Raw genomic sequence first — 21,260 nt, 5'->3', positions numbered from 1 at the left:
AACTTATTTTTTTCTCAATTTGAACAGTAATAACTAATTTGTTCACAATTTTGAACAGTGTGCAGCTTATTTTTCCACAACTTTCAAGATTGAGCGGCTAATTTTTCACAATTTTCAACATTGCGCGACTCATTTTACACAATAATCAACATTGCGCGACTCATTTTTTCACAATTTTCTATAATAGTTTGCGACTGATATTTTATGACTTTTAAACAATGCGCGACTCATGTTTTCACAATGTTGAATGGTCACCACCCATTTTTCACAACTATGAACAGTGCATGACTCATTTTTTCACAATATGAACAGTGTGCGACAATTTTTTTTCACAAAATGAGGGGACAAAGGTAGCTGCTCAAAGATAAGAAAAGCCCACTGCCAGAAATTTTATCCAAAAAATAGCCCCATTGCTTTTCGGAGCTAAACAACCCATTCTTTTTTCAACAAGCACACAGACCAATGACAGTGGACTGCTGGCACTGACCGTTGGTTCATCAGCATGAAAATGGGTGTCAAAAATAGCAAAAATAATGAAACATGTGTAATGTGTATGTATAACGATGAAACTTACCAACCACTTGACCAGGAAACATATGGTTGCACAGATTATGTGGGATTCAGGATGCTCTCCCACTAATATCATGCATATCATTGGTCACAATAACGTACACATCATTAATCTCAGCAATATATATCTCCGACTCCAAACACACAGCCTGCGAAATCGCTGAATATTGCACAAAAGCAGCTTCCTTAGAAAGATCAAAATCCAAAAGCAGTCATGTTCCCCACCCACTTTGCCTTCGCAGCGAAACCGTTAACATCTCACTACTAAACGTATACTACGGAGATGGACAAGTTGAAAAAAAAATCACTCTTATCACTTCCAATTTGCGCACTACGTTAAAATCCCGTTCCATTTAGTTATTGTCTTTATTGTTTGAGATTTTCACTCTACACATTCGCTTTGAAAATAGCGGTTGGTGTGTACTTGGAAGTACATGCATGTACATGTCGAATATGTTATTATAAAGAATATTGGTAATGCGTTTTTAGTGCAGAAATTGTAATTGTAAGTATCGATTTTTTGCTTCATTTTTTTTATGTCCCCCACTATAGTAGTGGGGGACATATTGTTTTTGCCCTGTCTGTTGGTCTGTTGGTTGGTCTGTTGGTTGGTTTGCGCCAACTTTAACATTTGCAATAACTTTTGCAATATTGAAGATAGGAACTTGATATTTGGCATGCATATGTATCTCATGGAGCTGCACATTTTGAGTGGTGAAAGGTCAAGGTCATCCTTCAAGGTCAAAGGTCAAATATATGGGTCAAAATCGCTCATTTAATGTACACTTTTGCAGTATTTCAATATTCAAGATAGCAACTTGATATTTTGGATGCATGTGTATGTCATGGAGCTGCACAATTTGAGTGGTGAAAGGTCAAAGTCATCCTTCAAGGTCAGATGTCAAATATATGTGGCCAAAATCGCTCATTTTATGAGTACTTTTGCAATATTGAAGATAGCAACTTGATATTTGGCATGCATGTGTATCTCATGGAGCTGCACATCTTGAGTGGTAAAAGGTCAAGGTCAAGGTCATCCTTCAAGGTCAGAGGTCAAATATATGTGGCCCAAATCGCTAATTTTATGAATACTTTTGCAATTTTGAAGATAGCAACTTGATATTTTGCATGCATGTGTATCTCATGGAGCTGCACATTTTTAGTGGTGAAAGGTCTGGGTCAAGGTCATCCTTCAAGGTCAAATATATGGGTCAAAATTGCTCATGTAATGTCACTTCTGCAATATTGAAGCTAGCAATTTTATATTTGAAATGCATGTGTATCTCATGAAGCTGCACATTGTGAGTGGTGAAGGGTCAAGGTCAAGGTCATCCTACAAGGTCAAACATCTGTAGGGGGACATTGTGTTTCACAAACACATCTTGTTATTTAGTTAAATTATGAGCTTTTAAATTTTATTGTTTGTTGCTTACTTGTGAACTATTTTTTTATGTGTAAATATGCATAGACCCTAGCGGATGTAATCAGGCTGCTACTAATTTGCATATTTTACTACCATATATCAATGAAATTAAGCGGTTGTTTGTTTTTGTTTGTTTGTTAATATATTCTTATTTACTTAAATGTGGCATAATAAATAGAATATATGGTTGGTGACTTTTGATATCATCTGATATCAAAAGTCACCAACCACATATTTTCTATTTATATCATGGTCAACATGAAGTTCTTATATCAGTTATGTGTGGAGGATGGTCATATTACTCGGAATACAGGGTTGTCATTATCAGCTATAAAGTAATCATCAGTAAAATGGAATCATTTTCAACAAAACAAACAATTTGATACAAAGATGTCATATATTTTAAACATAAAGTGCAACACAAACAGTAAAAAAACACATGCAAATATTAAGTATGCGCGTGCTCATGACGTCATTATTAACACGTCAAACGACAAAAGTCATCTTCATTCCCGCTTAAACTGCAGCTTTTTAACGATTTTGTCATTATTTCTTTAAAATCAGGGACGTAGAGGTAAAATAGCTCATGAACAGCGATTGGCTCTTTCTTTGCTGTCATTTAAACTTTTTTTTCTGCAAATAATGCAAATACAATTAAAGTATATTTTCCACAAATTTTTAAAAAGTTGTAAGTTTTGTTATGTTGTGTAGTTTAAAGTAAATTGCAAAATTATTATTCGTATTTCCCAATTAAAAAAAAAATCATTGCCACTAGGCTTGCTACTGTATGGTATTTCAATATCACATAAATAAACAATAGACCAATCTGTCAGATCCTCCTTTAAAACAATTTACAATGGCATCTTTTCTTTTCCACAAATAGATCATGTGACAACAACAAAAGCAAAGTAATCACAATAGGTATAATAACAACACAACATATTGGGACAGAGTAGACCATGAGTTTGCATGTCATAAGCCACTCATCACAGGCTTGATTGTTCATGCTGAGACTTTAGACCATGAGTTTGCATGTCATAAGCCACTCATCACAGGCTAGATTGTTCATGCTGAGACTTTATTTAGAAAAAGAGGACCCTCTTTTAACCCTTTACCACTTAGATACATATTTTGATGCATCTGTAGTCTCTTAGAAAGTTAAATTTAAATACAGACTTATCTTACTACATTCAAGTTTTAAACGCTTCAATTCCAACCTTTAGATACTGATTAGAAGCAAACAGCATAAAGCCTGAACAGCCTGCGAGTTACTCTCACGCTGTTCTGGTTTTATGCTGTTTGCACATAGCCATTTTCACTTTGCTTTGAGTGGGAAAGGGTTAAGAAGCAGGGTTATTTTGTTTTGCATCTGTCCTTTGTGTCCGTTTGTTGGTTGGTCTTTAGACAAATTGGTTCCACATGATATCTAGGGAATACTTTGACTTACAACCATGCAACATATTTTATGTTTACATGGAGGAAGATTAAGAGGTAAATCCATGTTTTGGTCAATAGGTCAAAGGTCACAAAAGCTTATAACATGATATTACATGTATAAAGATGTCATAGTCAGTTTTAGTACCTGTTATACCAATCATAACAATATTTTAAACAGATGTTCAATTATGATAAAACACTGTACATGTAGGACAATTGGACATTCTTCATATATATTACAGTACTGCCCTTATTAAATCCTTTCATTCATTGAGTTTTAATCCACTTAAGACAGGTGGTTGTGAACAATATATTGACTTTCATCGATGGCTTATTTAAATATGTTTGGGAATATACATAAATTATAAGTCATGCCTCTTTTCTTGCATTTGTTATTATTGATAATGTGGTCAAGGTTTACAATATTAAAATTGAAAACAGTATAAACAACTACAACATTGTTCTGAGTACATGGATACCTCTACAATCCAATTTGTCCTACAACTGCATAAATGTCTTAAAATTATGAACAAACATGGAGTTGCACAAGTTAACCTGACAATTAATATGTTACTGTAGAAGTATCCTTCTATTTGAGTAACAATTCTCACAATTCAAAAAAATTATCGTTTGGTTAAAGGGACTGTCACACTTTTCTTATGTAAAAAAAACTGAAAAAAATAAGGTGCATAATTTCACATGGTGGGTAATACTTTAAGAATAGTTCATCCCTCTATCAGCTGTACTCTTTGAGTTACTCACAACACAATTTTAAATGTGATTTATTTGCTAAACAGGGGCCATAACATTGGGTATGTTGAAAAAAGACATACCAAACTATGCATGTGGGTAAAATTACACAATGATAAATATTTATGTTAAGTGTTAGTCTTCTAGTAGCAAAACTATAATGCCCCCCTTCGAAAGGGTATATTGTTTTGCACATGTCGGTCTGCCTGTATGTCTGTCCGTCTGTATGTCCGTCCGTCCACTAGATGGTTTCCGGATGATAACTCAAGAACGCTTATGCCTAGGATCATGAAACTTCATAGGTACATTGATCATGACTCGCAGATGACCCCTATCGATTTTCAGGTCACTAGGTCAAAGGTCAAGGTCACTGTGACCCAAAATAGTAAAATGGTTTCCGGATGATAACCCAAGAACACTTTTGCCTAGGATCATGAAACTTCATAGTTACATTGATCATGACTCGCAGATGACTCCTATAGATTTTCAGGTCACTAGGTCAAAGGTCAAGGTCATGGTGACCCGAAATAGTAAAATGATTTATGGATGATAACTCTAGAACGCTTATGCCTAAGATCATGAAACTTCATAGGTACATCGATCATGACTCGCAGATGACCCCTATTGATTTTCAGGTCACTAGGTTAAAGGTCAAGGTCACGGTGACTCAACTTAGAAAAACGGTTTCCGGATGATAACTCGAGAACACTTATGCCTAGGATCATGAAACTTCATAGGTACTTTGATCATGACTCGCAGATGACCCCTTTTGATTTTTAGGTCACTAGGTCAAAGGTCAAGGTCAAGGTGACAAAAACCGTATTCACTCAATGTCTGCCACTACAACTGACAGCCCATATGGGGGGCATGCATGTTTTACAAACAGCCCTTGTTTACTTTACACTCTACACATATTTTAAAATGTCATTTTTGTATAAATAGGAGACATTACTACAATTATGATGAAAACAACAGAAACAAAATATAGAGGTGCGTATTAGCTCACATGCCTGGTTACTGTACTTGAAAAGTTGCAGGAATACATGTTGAGTTTTAATACGACAAAAAAGTCACGCAGATGAATGGAAAAGTGCAAATCTATATACCCCCATATTAAGCCCAAGAAGCGTTAATTTATTGTCCATGTACTTTTTTATTTAACACTTTATTCTTGTTTGAAGCATTACATAATGTCACTGACTATTCCTTAGTATTTACATGTATTACACTGTAACTCCAATATAACGCGGATGACGGGGTCCAAGCCACGCAACAGCGTTATAAACGGACAGCGTAATAAGTTTTGAGCTTATTTATTTAAGGGGCTATAAAAACAGGTAAAGTACTATAGCCTATAATGTAGGTCCTGTGTATCGTCATGCTGTGTTGTCATCTGCAAATACATGCATATAAACCGAATCGAACGATAAGAGTATACATACCGCTTTTCTAATGTGCACATTTATCCGATAATCCAATATAATTACATCACTTACGAAAAAATAATGTTTAACATTTATGACAAGAAATATGTTTACGAACTTCCTAAACAAATTCGTATGCCTACGCCATTTTTCAGAAAAATTAGTACAGTGCATTATGGGACACAGCTTTCATTGGACGAGCAAATTTAAATTTAGATTGAATGCAATACGATACATGTACAAAGAAATGTTTTATTGCGTCATACGCAGCATGTAAAAAACGTGCTTTCCGTGGACTTTCTGATAACGGGCAAAAATTTAAGTGCATCTCTGTTAACTATTACACTGCGTTAGCATGTAAATAAATCGTCAGGATTTTTTAATTTATTTTTCGTATACGTACTGAAACATTAAACACACACAAAGATATTTTTATTTATCAAGCATGTGTAGCATATAATAAACGATAACACACTTACACAGCCATAGTTTATACAATAAAATACAATACACGATAAATACAAAACATAAACAGGTAATCGTTTTAAATAACTTTAATTTGATAATTATTCCGCTTGCACTTACCTTATTGAAATTAGCGCACCGAACCGCTCTGATAGGGAATACATGTAATAAACACCGACTCGCGAGTTTTCACGCCTTTATTGACATTACACAACAGATTAACACCAATAAGCTGTCGAGTGTCGTTTAACCTCTTATTGATTAAAATAAGTTAAACGGATGGATAAAGCAATCAAGCTGTGATCGCCGGCTTCTTTGAATTTATGAAAAAACATGAAGTTGCATAACATGGATTTGAATCAGTATGGAAGGTTGGAGAAAAAACGGGATCCAAGGACCCCCCGCGTTATATTGGACACAGCGTTATAACGGACCGCACTATATTGGAGTGACAGTGTAATTGTTTATTTCAGCCAGTGCAGTAAAGTGACCCAGATTTCGGAGCTGACCAACTCGCAGTCCACTGGCCTGGAGGGGATTTCAGTGGAGCTGGAAACTGTCTTGGGGGAAATTAAAACCCTGCAGATCAGTCAGGAGGCCAGCATTCAGTCATTGCAGAGAACATACAATGAACATATGGCAGTTATGATAGAGCAAATGTGTGGCAATTTAAATACTTATATAGATGAATGGGATAATAATTCTGTGGGTACATCAGGCGATAATGAGCAATATTTAAAAGAAGAGATGTGTAGGAGTGTTCTCTCTATCGTGAATGAATTTGATAATATTACTGTGAAGGAACTTAACGAGATGAGATATGAAGTTATAAGCATAACAGGGTCAATTACAAGTTCTATTCATAAATGCACCAGTCTTCACAATGACTTGTTGCAATTACTTGAAATCGTTCAGAAAATTGGAGATAATAAGGAGCTCTGCCTTATAGCCAGCATAAAATGTAAGCATATAATACAGCAGGCATTGACTCTGCTTGGAAAGTCAGGCAAGGTGTTTAAGGTCCAGGGGAAGTCTGAGTACAATGTGAGAATACCAAGTGGTTCAGGTAAATGCTATATGACAGGCATATGTGTTCTTCCCGATGGGCAAGTACTGGTTGGAGACTGGAAAAATGTCAAGCTGCTGAACCAGCAGTACCAGGTGGTGAGTCACTTGGATGCTTGGCCATTTGACATTTGTTTGATCGCACCGAGTGAGGTTGCTGTGACTGTGAATGCTAGCAACATACATGAGGTCCAGTTTATTACTGTCAACCAGGGAAAGCTTGTTCCTGGCAGGAAGTTTCAGTTACAACATGAATGTAGAGGTATTGCCCATCAAAATGGAGACCTTTTTGTCACCTCTTGTCAAGAACTGTACAAATACTCACTGAATGGCAAACTGATCTGCAGACTCTATGAAGATAGATCAGCTGATTGGACAGGTAAGAATCATGGTGAATCCATCCTGATAACATTTGTAATATGTACAGGGATTTGTCAGCCATTGTGGGAAAAGGAGTCTAGTCAAATTGTGTTATTTTAAATCCATGCAATGACAAATTTGGGAATTTTTATTGACTAAATGAACCGAATTGGGATTTATTTTTTTAATCAACAGATATTGACCCATTAGGCCTTTATCTTGTTATTTTGAAAAAAAAAAACATATATGTTATAGTTCTATACTTTGTGAGATGATGATAAAATAAAATTCAGATGTAATAGCAGAAAACCCACTGATGTATTATAAACTATTTGTTCTATAATTCATATGTGCCCTTTGATTTCTCCAGTAGCCAAAACAAGATTCAGAAATATTGATTTATAAACATGAGTAATGAAGTATTTTGACTGTCACTACATGACATGTCTATAAATAGAAACTGTGTTCCTGGGGACCGTTTCAATAAGATATCGTATCGTAAATATTACGTTATCGTAACTCGAGTAGTTGCGATTGGATTTACGATTATCGTAAACCGTTTCAATAACCCCCTCGTAAATGTCCTCGTAAATCGCTCACGCAATCTACGATTTCTTTATTGTACATTCGGTTTTCTTTGGGGTTATATTCAAACTGTCAACATCCGGTAGGGTGTTTACACCGCGTTGTTTTCGTAATGTGTTGCGGAAATTTGAGAAAAAGCACATATAACAAACATTGAACAGAGAGCGAGATGGCTCAAACGGGATCAATAGACGATTTATTGCATAAATCAATCTTTCGTACCGTGTTACAGTGGAATAGTGTTGTTTTTCACCGCGTGCAAAGTCCATGAACTCACTGGAATTGTTACTAACGACGTCGTTTGTGGAAATGGAATTTAGAAATGTCTAATCATCATGCTGAATTATCAACAGCATCATTTCTGTGGAACACTGCGATATGCCTTATATAAGTGTTTCATAGTTATGGTGCTTTTAAAATAGTTCACTATCTGCCAAGATTGGAATGGTACTAATTACTTGTCTTGTATACAGGTAAAATAAATAATTGTGCAGTGTTTATTTTACTAACATATTGTAGTGAAATAAGGTCACTTCCAACAGCCTTGCTGTTGGGCAAGCTATTTAGCGACGCGGTTAAAGTGTCTGACTACCACTCTGGAGGTTGTGGGTTCAATGCCCGGCTTGAGCTCAGTATTTTCACATTAATGGCGACAAGGCAAACATGAACTGTGAATGCAGGAATGGGTCTGAGCTGTTAAATAGTTTCTGGGAGGGCCATGCGGATGCAAGACATGCTGTAGCGAGCGTGTCTGGGCATTGAAACATAAAAAGGGGGAGGAGTGTAGTGAAATAAGGTCACTAAGGCTGTTGGGCTAGCTCTTTAGCGACAGGGTTAAAGTGTCTGACTACCACTCTGGAGGTCGTGGGTTCAATCCCCGGCTTTTGCTCAGTATTTTCACATTAATATCATACACTATTACATATAAATATTTATTTAACTCTTTGTATTAAAGCTTGATTCCTGAAAAAGTATGATTGCTTATCAAGACACTGGAGTCTGTTTCCCGAGTAGAACCAATACTTTGTAAAATCAGAAATGATCTTGAGGTACCTCCCTCATTCCCTCATTGCCAGTGGGGATCAAAGTGGGACTTTCTGATAAAAGTAGCTAGATAGACACTATAATTATGTAATATTCCAGGGCAACCTTTTTACCCGAGGTATTGTCATAGCCAGCTCGTCGCCCGCCGTCTGCCTTCCGCATCGTGCTAAAACTTTGACATTTTGCTCTAAAATCAAAGTGCTTCCACCTGCAACTTTTTAACTTCATATGCAGATGCACCTTGATGAGTTCTACATGCCACACCCATTTTGGGTAACAAGGTCTAAGGTCAAGGTAACTGTGACCTTAAAAAAAATCTGACAAGCTTTAATTTAATCAAAAGTGCATATAATCATTGATGATTCTGTAATACATGTAGTTACATATTTAAAACAGTTACAATATGTGTTACTAATTTTTGTGCTTTATAAAACATGGTTTATCTCCATGCACATCCAAATCTCTCAGTAACGCTCGATTGGTCATTGTCGGCTCGGGGTACTTCTTACATGTACCTTGGGTACTCTTAAGTATACTTAAATGTACCCCGGGTCACTGATTACCCTAAAATGATATTGCTTATCTTCAACAAACTATTTTTTTTAAACAAACTGTATCAACATGCTTTTTGAGTAAGAGTTTTGATAATATAGAGGCCATTGTACAGAAAATTTGACATGAATGTGAACATAATTTTTTAAAAAAGCAGACAGCAACCGATTTAGCGTTAATGTTCCCGGGTATGTTTTAGTATATTTACCGTACCCGGGGTACATGTAAGTATACTTAAGAATACCCGCGGTACATGTAAGTAGTACCCGAGCCGTAAATGACCAATCAAGCCTCAGTAACTGTTCATAAATTACAGTCATTGTGTTGCCTTTTAAACTCCAACACAAAAAGGTCTTGACAAATGAAATGTAGCGATATTTGCACCATATTTGTCTGTGTTTAATGATCATGTAAATAAACTTGACATGCAGAAAAATAATATACTTTTAACATAATTGTTATGTCCCCCACCACTATAGTGGGGGGCATATTGTTTTTGCCCTGTCTGTCTGTTGGTCTGTCTGTCTCTTGGTTTGTTTGCTCCAACTTTAACATTTTGCAATAACTTTTGCAATATTGAAGATAGCAACTTCATATTCGGCATGCATGTGTATCTCATAGAGCTGCACATTTTGAGTGGTGAAATGTCAAGGTCATCCTTCAAGGTCAAAGGTAAAAACAAGAAACCGTCGGAGACAGTGATGCTCCCCTAAGTTTTTTTGTCACAATATTGCACTCTATATTCAGATAAAAGGAAACGTCTTGAGGACACAGTAGTTGGGGGGACAAGAATATTTTTATATAAAATTTCAAAGGGCCATAACTCTGTGAAAAATCATCCGACCAGAACCCGCTGATAATATGCACATATCCTTTTGGTTACTGAAGCTTCCTATAAAGTTTCATTGAATTTCGGTCATTAGTTGCTGAGAAATAGCCCGGACAAGAATTACACTATATGTACAGTTAATGGAAAATCTCAACGGGCAATAACTCTGTGAAAAATCATCCGACCAGAACCCATTGATAATATGCACCTCTCCTCTTGGTAGTGAAGCTTCCCATAAAGTTTCATTGAATTCCAGTCTTTAACTGCTGAGAAATAGCCTGGAAAAGAATTGCACTATATGTACAGTTAATGGAAAATTTCAAAGGGCCATAACTCTGTGAAAAATCATCCGAGCAGAACCCGCTGATAATATGCACATCTCCTCTTGGAAGTGAAGCTTCCCAAAAAGTTTCATTGAATTCCGGTCATTAGTTGCTGAGAAATAGCCCGGACAAAAATTGTGAACGGACACACGGAAGGATGGACGTATGGACAGACGAAGCGGCGACTATATGCTCCCCCCCCAAATTTTTTTGGGGAAGCATAAAAAATCAAAGTAGCGCAGAAGGGGACATAATGTTTCCAACAAACACATTTCTTGTTTTTCCTGCATGTTTCCTGCATACATTCATTTTTGTGTATTAAAAAAATTTATTTCTCCTTGTGAAAAATGCACTTCATCAGAAAATAAGTAGGTAACCATAAGTGCATTTTTATTGTGTTTTAAGTAAATTTTCAAATAATTTAATTAACTTTTTGGAATAAACAAAACTGAAAAAGTACACACAAGTGTATTAAATTTGCATTAATTACATTTTCATATACATACATATACCAACGCCTATTTATGAGCAGTAGTCCTAAAATGGTTTACTTATGGTTGAAAAAATGCATTTTGTATTGCTATCATTTCAAAATATAGCTACCCATCCATTTCAATATACAACTGTAATGGTAAATTATACACAGTGACACTAAGTGAAGTTGGAATATAACATATTTTCAACAATTATAATGTGCTTTTTTCCCTATTGTGTATTTATTTGACAAAATTATAAGTAAAATAGATACTTGCATATACAAATTCATTTCATGCTCTGAATGTATTTTTGTTAAATTCTGTGTCTACTTTTTGTATTATTAGTACTTTTCTAATGTTAAACAGTGATGGTATTTTTATTATTTTCATTTTGTATTTTTAAACTGTGTGCAGGCACACATCCACAGGGTTTCAGTTTTTTAGGATTTAAGAAAAAATCAAATTAAACACCCAGTGAAATCAATTAAAATGATACAATTATATATGCAATAGTGTCTATTTTACTTATATTTTGTACAAACTAAATAACAGGTTAAACTGCATGTACTGCTGTGTTGAAAAAACACTGTTTATTCCCAAATTGATGTCTTATTCTAACTTCACATAACAGTGTGTTCCTAGAGTAATGAAGAGATAATGGAATCTCAAATTGGGTCAAATCATTGTTTCTAATATCTGCATCAGCAGTAACCCTTCTGAAAATGAAATGTGCTTTTTACCAAAATGCACTTAAAAAATTGCATTTTATCTGCACTTGTTTAAGCGAATCGTCTGCATTTTCTAAAGAGTACACTTTATTGCATTAATTAATTAGAATCAAATGAAGTGTATTTTTCTTCTTCTTTTTTTTATATAAATAATCCACTTTTTCTTAGACAGTGGAGTTTTAAGTACATTTTTTTAATTTATAAAATGTTTAAAGTGTATCTTTTCTAGGTTAGGACATATTTTTACTAAATAGAAACAAAATAACTCATTCTTAAAAGCATTATTAGGTGTTTGCTAAAATTTAAATTAGTAACAAAGTATTTTTTCCATTTGTGCCATACAATCAAAATGTTCACCATGAAAATGCCGACAAATTTCAAACATCATTCTTTTTAAGTACAAATGAAAGCGCTTCTTCTGCGTTCTCTATATTGCAATCCACTTTATAATTTAAAGTGTATTTAATTACATGTTGAGCAAAAAGATTGTGAAGTAAGAAGCTAAAGTGACATTATTCAAGAAGCTTCTTCTCTTAAAGATTCACTGTCACAACATCCAGTCTAAACAGTTTTAACAACTTTATTCACAACAACAGTAAATATTTGTAGTGGTTATAACAATGACCCAAAGAAATATTATTTATATGATTTAAAAAAAATCTGACTACATATGTGAAGGATTATTTCAATATACGTGGAAAATATAGGGATATGGAGTAGCTGTACACACAATTTAAGTGGAACATTTTTAGTACAAATGGGGCATTATTAAGCTAAATGCAGGTCAGAGATAAGCAACTTGGTCAGTGAACTCACAATGACATAATGACCCTGAGTACATAAGTGCTTTTAATGAAAATATGTAATAGAAACAGTGATATAAGGATGATGCATGTTTACCATAATTGTATACACAGCTTATCATTCAAGGTATAGTCAAGCTAAAATTAAATATATATTTTACATTTTAGTTCAAATAAAAAAAATACACATTTTTTTCTTCAAGAGTTCCTGCTGTGTTCAACTGCATGTGTGTAATTTAACGTTTTCAGTATTATGGGTATGAGAGTCCCATCCACTGCTCCCAGGCCTTGTGGCAGAATCCAACCTTCATGCAAGTTTGTTGTTGTACACGGACTGGAAACCTATGGAATGTATCATGTGTTTAAAATTAACAATACATGATAAAGCATTTATATACATGATTTGACTTACTGTGTTTAAATTTTCATTTATTTACTGTGCTCAAGTTTTCATCATCTATTGATTTTTATTCACATATAGTTTATGTATCAAATAAAAAAAACAAATGAGGAAAAAAAAAAGATGAAAAGTAAATAAATTATGATTGTACCATCCCTGTAAAATGAAAACTAATTTGAATGTGTAATATACTTTTTAAGCGTTTTCATTGGCTTAGTTTTCGTTTATTGACCAAGCGCATTTTGTTATTTCACCGAAATGACGTTGCAACGTCAAATGATGCCACGAAATGTAAACAACATTTGGGATTTATCATTATGTTTGCGTAAATATTTATTTAATTTGCTCATTTAAAAGCATGTGATAAAAAAGATCTCACACTCGTTGTCATATCATACATATACCATATTTTATTAAACTCGTCTAGGAAATTCATTAGTAAGCTCGCCAAAGGCTTGCTTACTTACAAAATTCCTTCACTCGTTTAATAAAATATGGCATGCTATGACAACTCGTGCCAGATCCTATATGTAAGACATGATGTTTTTAAATAAATAACATTTTTCTACAACAGTTTAAAATCATGATTGAGTAATTGATTATAGAAATAAAGACATTTACCAATCATATGTTTGCTGATTGAACTCATGAAGGCATGTCAAATAACGAAAGATGATCTGCTGATTCCATGAAGATCTGCCAGCTTGGAATAGATGTTTCCTTTCGCCAAAAATCTTTAACTGATGTCAGTGATGAGTACCTGTTGGTGTAGTACAATATGAAAAAGTGAATAATACTTCTAATGTAATAAAAATACTATATGTTACTGTTGTGTATGTGTGTTCAAGAACAAGAAGATATTTTGATAACTCAGTAACTGATTTGTTATTTCATGATGATCATCACTTTGGTGTTTTGTGGTTGTAGGTTTGATACACATGTAGGCTAACAGTTGCCTAACTAGGCACATTTTACAATCCAACATAATTTATCAATACATGTATCGTTCTGACAGAATATTAAATAAACATAATACAAAGAAAAGGAATGGATTGTAACGAGTTGTATAGCGTTGATAACAAACATTAACCAATAAAAAACATGGCTCCATTGAGTACTTATCCGAACAAAACAACTTCCGAAATCACATGCAAATTGCAATGGAGATAAAAGCTTACAGCAAAATTAATCATTGCACAATAATTCGAGCGGCGGATAGCGCATATACTTCAACTGCTGTTGAACAATATAATTGAATCACACACATAATAAACACATAGGATTTTCACGTATGATAAATTGAAATTTATTTTGATTTATTTATCATAATCGAATATAAACAAAGGGCAGTAACTGACATATTGATTCCAACGTTAAATATTTTGCAGAAAGTAATCAAGGGATAAAAAACAACATGTTTACTTCCTCTGTATTGTCGTCGATAAAAAAGATGGAGCCAAAAGCTTCTTATTCGGCGTCTATATGCACAACATACGCGGCGTCCATTTTGTTTTCGACGTAACTACGACTGCTACTTACGTCTCGTAGACTTACGAGAGAATTCTACGATATCGTAAGTTGCGAAAGTTTATTGAAACGCAAAATGGCAAGTTGCGATAATCGCAACTGGTTTACGAGTCGTAACATACTTACGAGAGCTTATTGAAACGGTCCCCTGGGAAAGAGACACTTTCTGACCTGGTCTTAATTTTGTGGTTGTTTAATGATTGTACATGTACAATATGTTTGATAGATTGAACAATTTCATAACACCATATAACAAAGGTACTCTTGTGGTTGTATTCTTTTATGAAGCGTTCAAATGTATGTATTAATTATATTGTAATTATAGTAGTACAGTAATTTAAACATTTTGCTGTTGAAATTGGTTTGGTAACAAACTAGCTAGAAAAGTTTCAATAACTTTTGTTTTGAATATTATTTTTCTTGTTATAAACACTTGAAGAACGCAAATAACGATGTAACAGGGCACATGAATAATGTCTGCTTTGGTCAATTTCACTCATTTCAGTACATAGTTATCATATGTATACATGTGTGGGAAATCTATTCATGCTGCACATAGTAACATAAAACATGTTGATTGAACTGTGCAATTGTTTTTGTATGTGTAATTGTTTCCATCTGTGTAATTGTTTTGCTTCAATTCATATCTAACTCACCAGTCGCATTTCAACATGTCAAACGTTAACACAATAGCTCTGCTACTGAAGTTTATTGTCACGCTTAACTATTGAATCATTGAAATGTATGCATATATTTCAAATGTGTAAAGGCCTCTTTATAATAACATATGCGTAATACAATATCACTGCAGTATGTTTAATAAGATTATTTAACATTAACAGTAATTCAATATCTTGATGTTACTCTGTTTTGCAGTAGACAGGTGTGCTGTGAGTCCCACAGGAGACAGGCTGTACATCATCAGCTACAGGCAGGACAAGCTTCTCACCCTGGCCAGGGATGGCACACTCCTGGCTACATACTCAGACCCAGCACTACATGGCTCACATGGTCTACATGTGACCCCTGCAGGCCAGGTGCTGGTCTGTGGATACATGTCCGACACTGTACTACAGGTGGGCTGGGAGGGAGAGAGTAAGCTGGCTAATCTTGCTACTCAGGAGGATGGAGTGAGGCTCCCAGTGTCAGTCTGCTACAGCAGCACCACATCATCCATCATTGTGGGACATGGGGACAGCATCCAGGTGTTCAGAGTGGAATAGTGTGTACATGTATGTATTAGTTGTTGTAATTAGTGATTAGTATTTCAATGACAATGTGTTGTTAAGCATATGAACATAGTAGTGTGTGATGTTACATACAATACAACATTGTGTGTGTAGTTAAAGATACAAATAATTTATGTGCACATATTGTTATCTGATTATGCAATGTGAGGGTTTTTGTTGGAACATTAGATGTAATGCATATTATGTTATGTTGTCATAACGTTTTTGTCATTATGGTCCTAAATTTTAGTTCTTGTAAACTTTCCATGAAAAAACAAAGCATTTCACATGAAATTTTAACATATAGATGCACATGTACATAGCAACTAGGGCTATTTTTAGACTTTCATTTCTATAAATACCATGCCATGTAAGAAATGTAAATGGATGAATACTTTCATTTATAAAATATGAAATTGTTTAAGTAATCTTTCGAGTAGTATATATTAATACTTTTCGCAATATTTACAGATAGGTAACACTTTTTATGCCCCCTTTCGAAGAAGAGGGGGTACATTGTTTTGCACATATGTCCGTATGTCCGTCCGTCCACCAGATGGTTTCCGGATGATAACTCAAGAACGCTTAGGTCTAGGATCATGAAACTTAATAGGTACATTGATCATGTCTTGCAGATGACCCCTATTGATTTTCAGGTCACTAGGTCAAAGGTCAAGGTCACGGTGACTCAACTTAGAAAAATGGTTTCCGGATGATAACTCAAGAACGCTTATGCCTAGGATCATGACACTTCATAGGTACATTGATCATGACTCGCAGATGACCCCTTTTGAGTTTCAGGTCACTAGGTCAAAGGTCAAGGTGACTTGACAAAGTAAAATGGTTTCCGGATGATAACTCAAGAAAGCTAACGCCTAGGATCATGAATTTTCATAGGTACATTGATCATGACTTGCAGATGACCCCTATTGATTTTCAGGTCACTAGGTTAAATGTTACAGTGCCAAAAAATGTATTCACATGATGGCTGCCACCGCAACTGACAGCCCATATCGGGGCATGCATGTTTTACGAACAGACCTTGTTAAATGTGAGATTTATTAATTTGTCGTATTTTATGTTGTTGAACATTTGTTATTTATTTTTTATTACATTTATATAAATATGTGTGAGTCCTAAATATAAATACAATAAATACATCAATCTATTCTGCTTTTCCAGTGGCTGCTGAGTCAGGACAACAATGATGAGGATGTGGTGGACAAGAATGACCTGAGTACGCAGAAGGTAAAATAGATGTTTTAATTGAAAGGCCTTTTCTTGGCTACTTTGGGAAAAAAAATGCGATTTTGACATTTTTTGTGCGAAAAGTTCATTGATTTCAGCAAAACTAATATAATATAACTCTTTCTAATACTTCAAATTATGAAAATAAAATCATAGTATGATAGTAATATACTTTTCTAGATTTAATTAAAATATAATTGAGATATATTAATCATAAGGCACTTATTAAAAAAAGAAAAACGCTATTCGTATGGGTCCGTTTCACTTGCCCATAAATGTACAAGGAAAAGGCATGCTTGTTTATTTCCTATGTATTATGAATGCAAAACAGATGAGGTGGAAAAGAACAGTATGAATTTACATAAGGTAAACTATCCTTTTTAATTGTTTGTAAACTGTAAACCATTCATATTTGTCTGCATGAAATTTCCTGGTTGAAAAGACTTTCGTGGACACAGTAGTTAAGCGTGGATTGCTCAGTTTGGACAAATAAATGAGGAATTTGTGTCAGTGTGTTTGTGTTAAATTTGTGGATCTGTAAAGCCTTACAATCAATACACAATAATGTCCCAATAAAAATAATGATTTGACTGTGTACCTCCGTATTAAAAATAATAATGATGAATTGGACAATACTGATACGATTTCACAAAAGGTAAAATGACTTATTTTACTTGAGAATCCATAACGCAAACCCTTCTTCAGATCGGGGCTTTCCAAACCTGAGTAACAGAGAATTTCAAAATGGAATTCAAATTAAGCATTGTTCTGTGAAAAGGGGGCTTAATGCATTCAAATTAATTCAGGGACAATATTTTCTGCTTTGAGGAATTTTTGTTTAAAGGAAATTTCTTCTAAACAAAAATCAAATCTTAGCTGAAATTGTCGTCCCAGGTTAGCCTGTGAGGACAGCACAGGCTTATATGGGACGACACTTTATGCACATGAATTAAGCCCAATTTTCCCAGAACAAGGCTCGAGTTCTTAAGTCGAAATTTATTTGAAAAAAATGCAATAATGCATGTACAATAAAAAATGTATGAAGATAACCTATTCATGTATTAGGACTTGTTCACAGATTAGTAGAATGGCAATTTTTTACTAATTATAATATTCAGCAATAAATATTAAGATTGTATTAAAACTAAGGAATACACCTGACTAAGAAACGAAAAAATGAATAAAATAAAGCATTACAAACACTAGGTCAAAGGTCAAGGTCACAGTGACAAAAACATATTTTTCATATTGGTTTCCTCCACATTACAGCAACTGCTCAGCACAGAAGATGACTGTCTGATGAAAAGGCTCAGCCGTATCACAGTCCAGTGATGAGGGGGGATGATGCGGTCGTTCCATGTCTTAAGATCACATCATGAAAGACATTTTAGCTGACACTTGGAAGGGAGAGAACTGAAGATCTGCAACAGCAGTGAGTTGTTTACCTGAAGTTAATGTTTAATTAATTTAGCTGACATTAACAAGGGAGAGAACTTTTGATCTGCACCAACAATGAGTTGTTGCCCTTGTTGTTATTAAGTTCATGAAGCTGACACTAACAAGGGATATAACTGTAGATCTGCACAAGCAGTGAGTTGTTGCCTTTTAGTTGCCTTCTAATTATGTCTGCCACTGTTTGTTGATTTACTTTTAAATGTTTGTCTATTGAAACATGTATCTAAAATAAAACACCTTTGGGGCATTTTAAAAGCTAAGTATCATAAGAAAACATTACATTTTCCATAATATTTGTGTTGTTATGCAGGACAGAACTGGCAAACACAAATAAATGAGTCGTGCTGTGGGAAATTGGGGCTTAATGCATGTACTCGAATTGTTATTCCATATTCGTCTGCAAAGTGCACAGACTAATAGGGACAACACTTTCCTCTTCAAAGGTATTTTTCGTTGAAAGGAATTGTCCTTTTTATAAAACTCCAGTCTAGTGGGAAAGTGTCCTACCTGATTAGCTTATGTGGACTTGACATGCTTATTTGAGACGACAACAATTAATATGAGCTGCATATTAGTTTTCGAAATGACATCTCTTCAAGTTGTGAAAAAATTGTTATTATGAATTTACAGGTTAATATAACATTGACCAACACTTTTAATGTTTTAATACGAAATGATTGGATTGAACAAATTGTCATGCTTTTTTGGGCAAGGAACCAATGCAATGCCTGATTAAAAATTGATGAGAATGAAATGTATCTGTTGAAAACCTTCACATCCTTTCCAATAAAGAGGCATAGTTTGTTATAGAGTGTTCTATGAACTTTTTTGTTAATGTTTCATATCACACATGGTGCTGTTGATTTCAGGTGAGCATGAGCATTGTTATCGAGTTGACGTGGCAACAGCACCAGTCGGACCCCCAGGAGCCTCAGTCCAGGACAACCCTTCCCCTCCCATGACCCATCGCTCCACCCCTTTGACCTCCTGCCTCAAAGCTTCTTTGAACAATACCATTCTGCTGGAATGTCTGAGCAAGTTGAGTTTTCACAAGCTGTTGTCAACAACTGCCGTCTCTGTGTCGATCGATCAGCACTCGAGTCTGAGTAGTTTGTTAAGCTCCAGAGCCGAAAAATAAAAAGTTGGAAACCTTGTTACATGCTTTGTGGGACTAACAGAGCAACAGCGAATAATGGGAGAAAATCAAGAAACAGTTAAAGAGTGAAAATTGGAAGCATTAGCTATCCACAGGGGCTACTTCTGATTTCAATAGTAGAAGCATAATGGACCATCCTGATTTGTCCTCTAATGCGTCCAAAATGTTCAAAACGAACGTGCTTTTTACGCAGTTGCTGACAAAAAAACTTTGTTATGAACACTCATAGCATGATGAATACATCGAGTGTGGTTCAGGCGCAAATTCTGCCCATCATCATTAACAAGGTGCTTAAGGTGCATCCATCAGGGTTGTTACAAGCACTTCACACTCCAAGACAAAACGGCCTCGCATTGAATAGACACTAGATAAAGCTTGAAAAATGACAGCAGTTTTGTTGTGTGGTCAAGTATGCCCTTTGACTCTCAACCCGACATAAGGTAGAACTCAAACTCGGCCCTCAGCAATATCAGCGAGGCTAGCAGTTTTGTTGTTTGGTCCAGTATGCACTTTGACTCTCAACCTGACATAAGGTAGAACAGCAGTTTTGTTGTGTGGTCCAGTATGCCCTTTGACTCTCAACCCGACATTAGGTAGAACTCAAACTCGGCCCTCAGCAATATCAGCGAGGCAAGCATGTCATCTCACCTTCTTCAGCCTCAGGTGAGACCATACAGTTTTATTTATATTGAAAATTAGGGCTAATTATTCAGTTCCATTTCTATTCTCAAAACATCTATATTTTAACATAATTACTGGTTAAAATTCCCAATTGACAGTTTGCCATAAAAAAGGACACTTTTCACAGAGCTAGCCCCTAGTTCTAGCGCATGTCTAAGTCTTTTAGAAGAATTACTCGCTTAATATTCTTATTTCACTAAGTTATTACTATTTTGAAGTTATAGATGTTTTAAAAATTGTTTATGTTGTTTATTTCACAAAAACTGTGAAACCATTTATTTTCGTCAGCTCGAAATTGTGTGTTGAAGAAAAATGACTATTTCATCAGCACTTCAATTTATTAATTTATGATTAAACAAAATTAACAAAATTGTGTCAGTAAATACCCAGTTTGTTTTTAGTACATTTCCGCGATAAATTGCGGTGGAAAAAATGGGAAAACCCTTGAGAGTAACTTGCAAGAGGTAGACCATGTTTAGCACATGTAAATTCACTAGTCTTTTATTATCAGGTTAATTTTTTTTGTGTTATTGGTCACTGTCGTTACTAGCCCTTCCTTACTGTATGCCATTAACAAGTTCATTGTTATGAATGAAGCTGATTGGTGGGACTGAATAACTGTTTACATACCATTTTTAACCAGGTTTTCCGAAGGAAAAAACTGGTTATTAGATTGGCGAATGCGGGCGGGCTGGCTGGCTGGCTGGCTGGCTGGCTGGCTGGCGGGCTG

The 21,260-nt window shown here is 35.1% G+C and overlaps 1 protein-coding gene and 1 long non-coding RNA gene across 4 annotated transcripts in view; one reads left to right on the top strand and one right to left on the bottom strand.

Moving 5' to 3' along the window:
• Nucleotides 1-21,260, top strand: part of LOC127880592 (uncharacterized) — a 232,727-nt gene that overhangs the window by 32,477 nt on the left and 178,990 nt on the right. For all 3 annotated transcript variants that reach the window (XM_052427909.1, XM_052427911.1, XM_052427910.1), the window contains exons 2-6: nucleotides 6,543-7,513; nucleotides 15,638-15,993; nucleotides 17,173-17,238; nucleotides 18,508-18,670; nucleotides 19,563-20,512. In XM_052427909.1, coding sequence (XP_052283869.1) covers nucleotides 6,543-7,513; nucleotides 15,638-15,984 — 1,318 coding nt within the window. In that variant the 3' untranslated portion in view covers nucleotides 15,985-15,993; nucleotides 17,173-17,238; nucleotides 18,508-18,670; nucleotides 19,563-20,512. The remainder of the gene's footprint in view (nucleotides 1-6,542; nucleotides 7,514-15,637; nucleotides 15,994-17,172; nucleotides 17,239-18,507; nucleotides 18,671-19,562; nucleotides 20,513-21,260) is intronic.
• Nucleotides 12,594-14,576, bottom strand: LOC127880614 (uncharacterized). Its single transcript, XR_008049650.1, has 3 exons — nucleotides 14,413-14,576; nucleotides 13,856-13,994; nucleotides 12,594-13,176 (listed from the first exon to the last, which is right to left on the bottom strand). It is a non-coding gene; the product is annotated as an uncharacterized LOC127880614 (long non-coding RNA).

Source organism: Dreissena polymorpha, chromosome 5 (assembly GCF_020536995.1).
Source record: "Dreissena polymorpha isolate Duluth1 chromosome 5, UMN_Dpol_1.0, whole genome shotgun sequence".
Taxonomy (NCBI): Eukaryota; Metazoa; Mollusca; class Bivalvia; order Myida; family Dreissenidae; genus Dreissena; species Dreissena polymorpha.
Note: the sequence above shows the minus strand (reverse complement) of the source record. Positions and strands in the feature narration are given on the sequence as shown.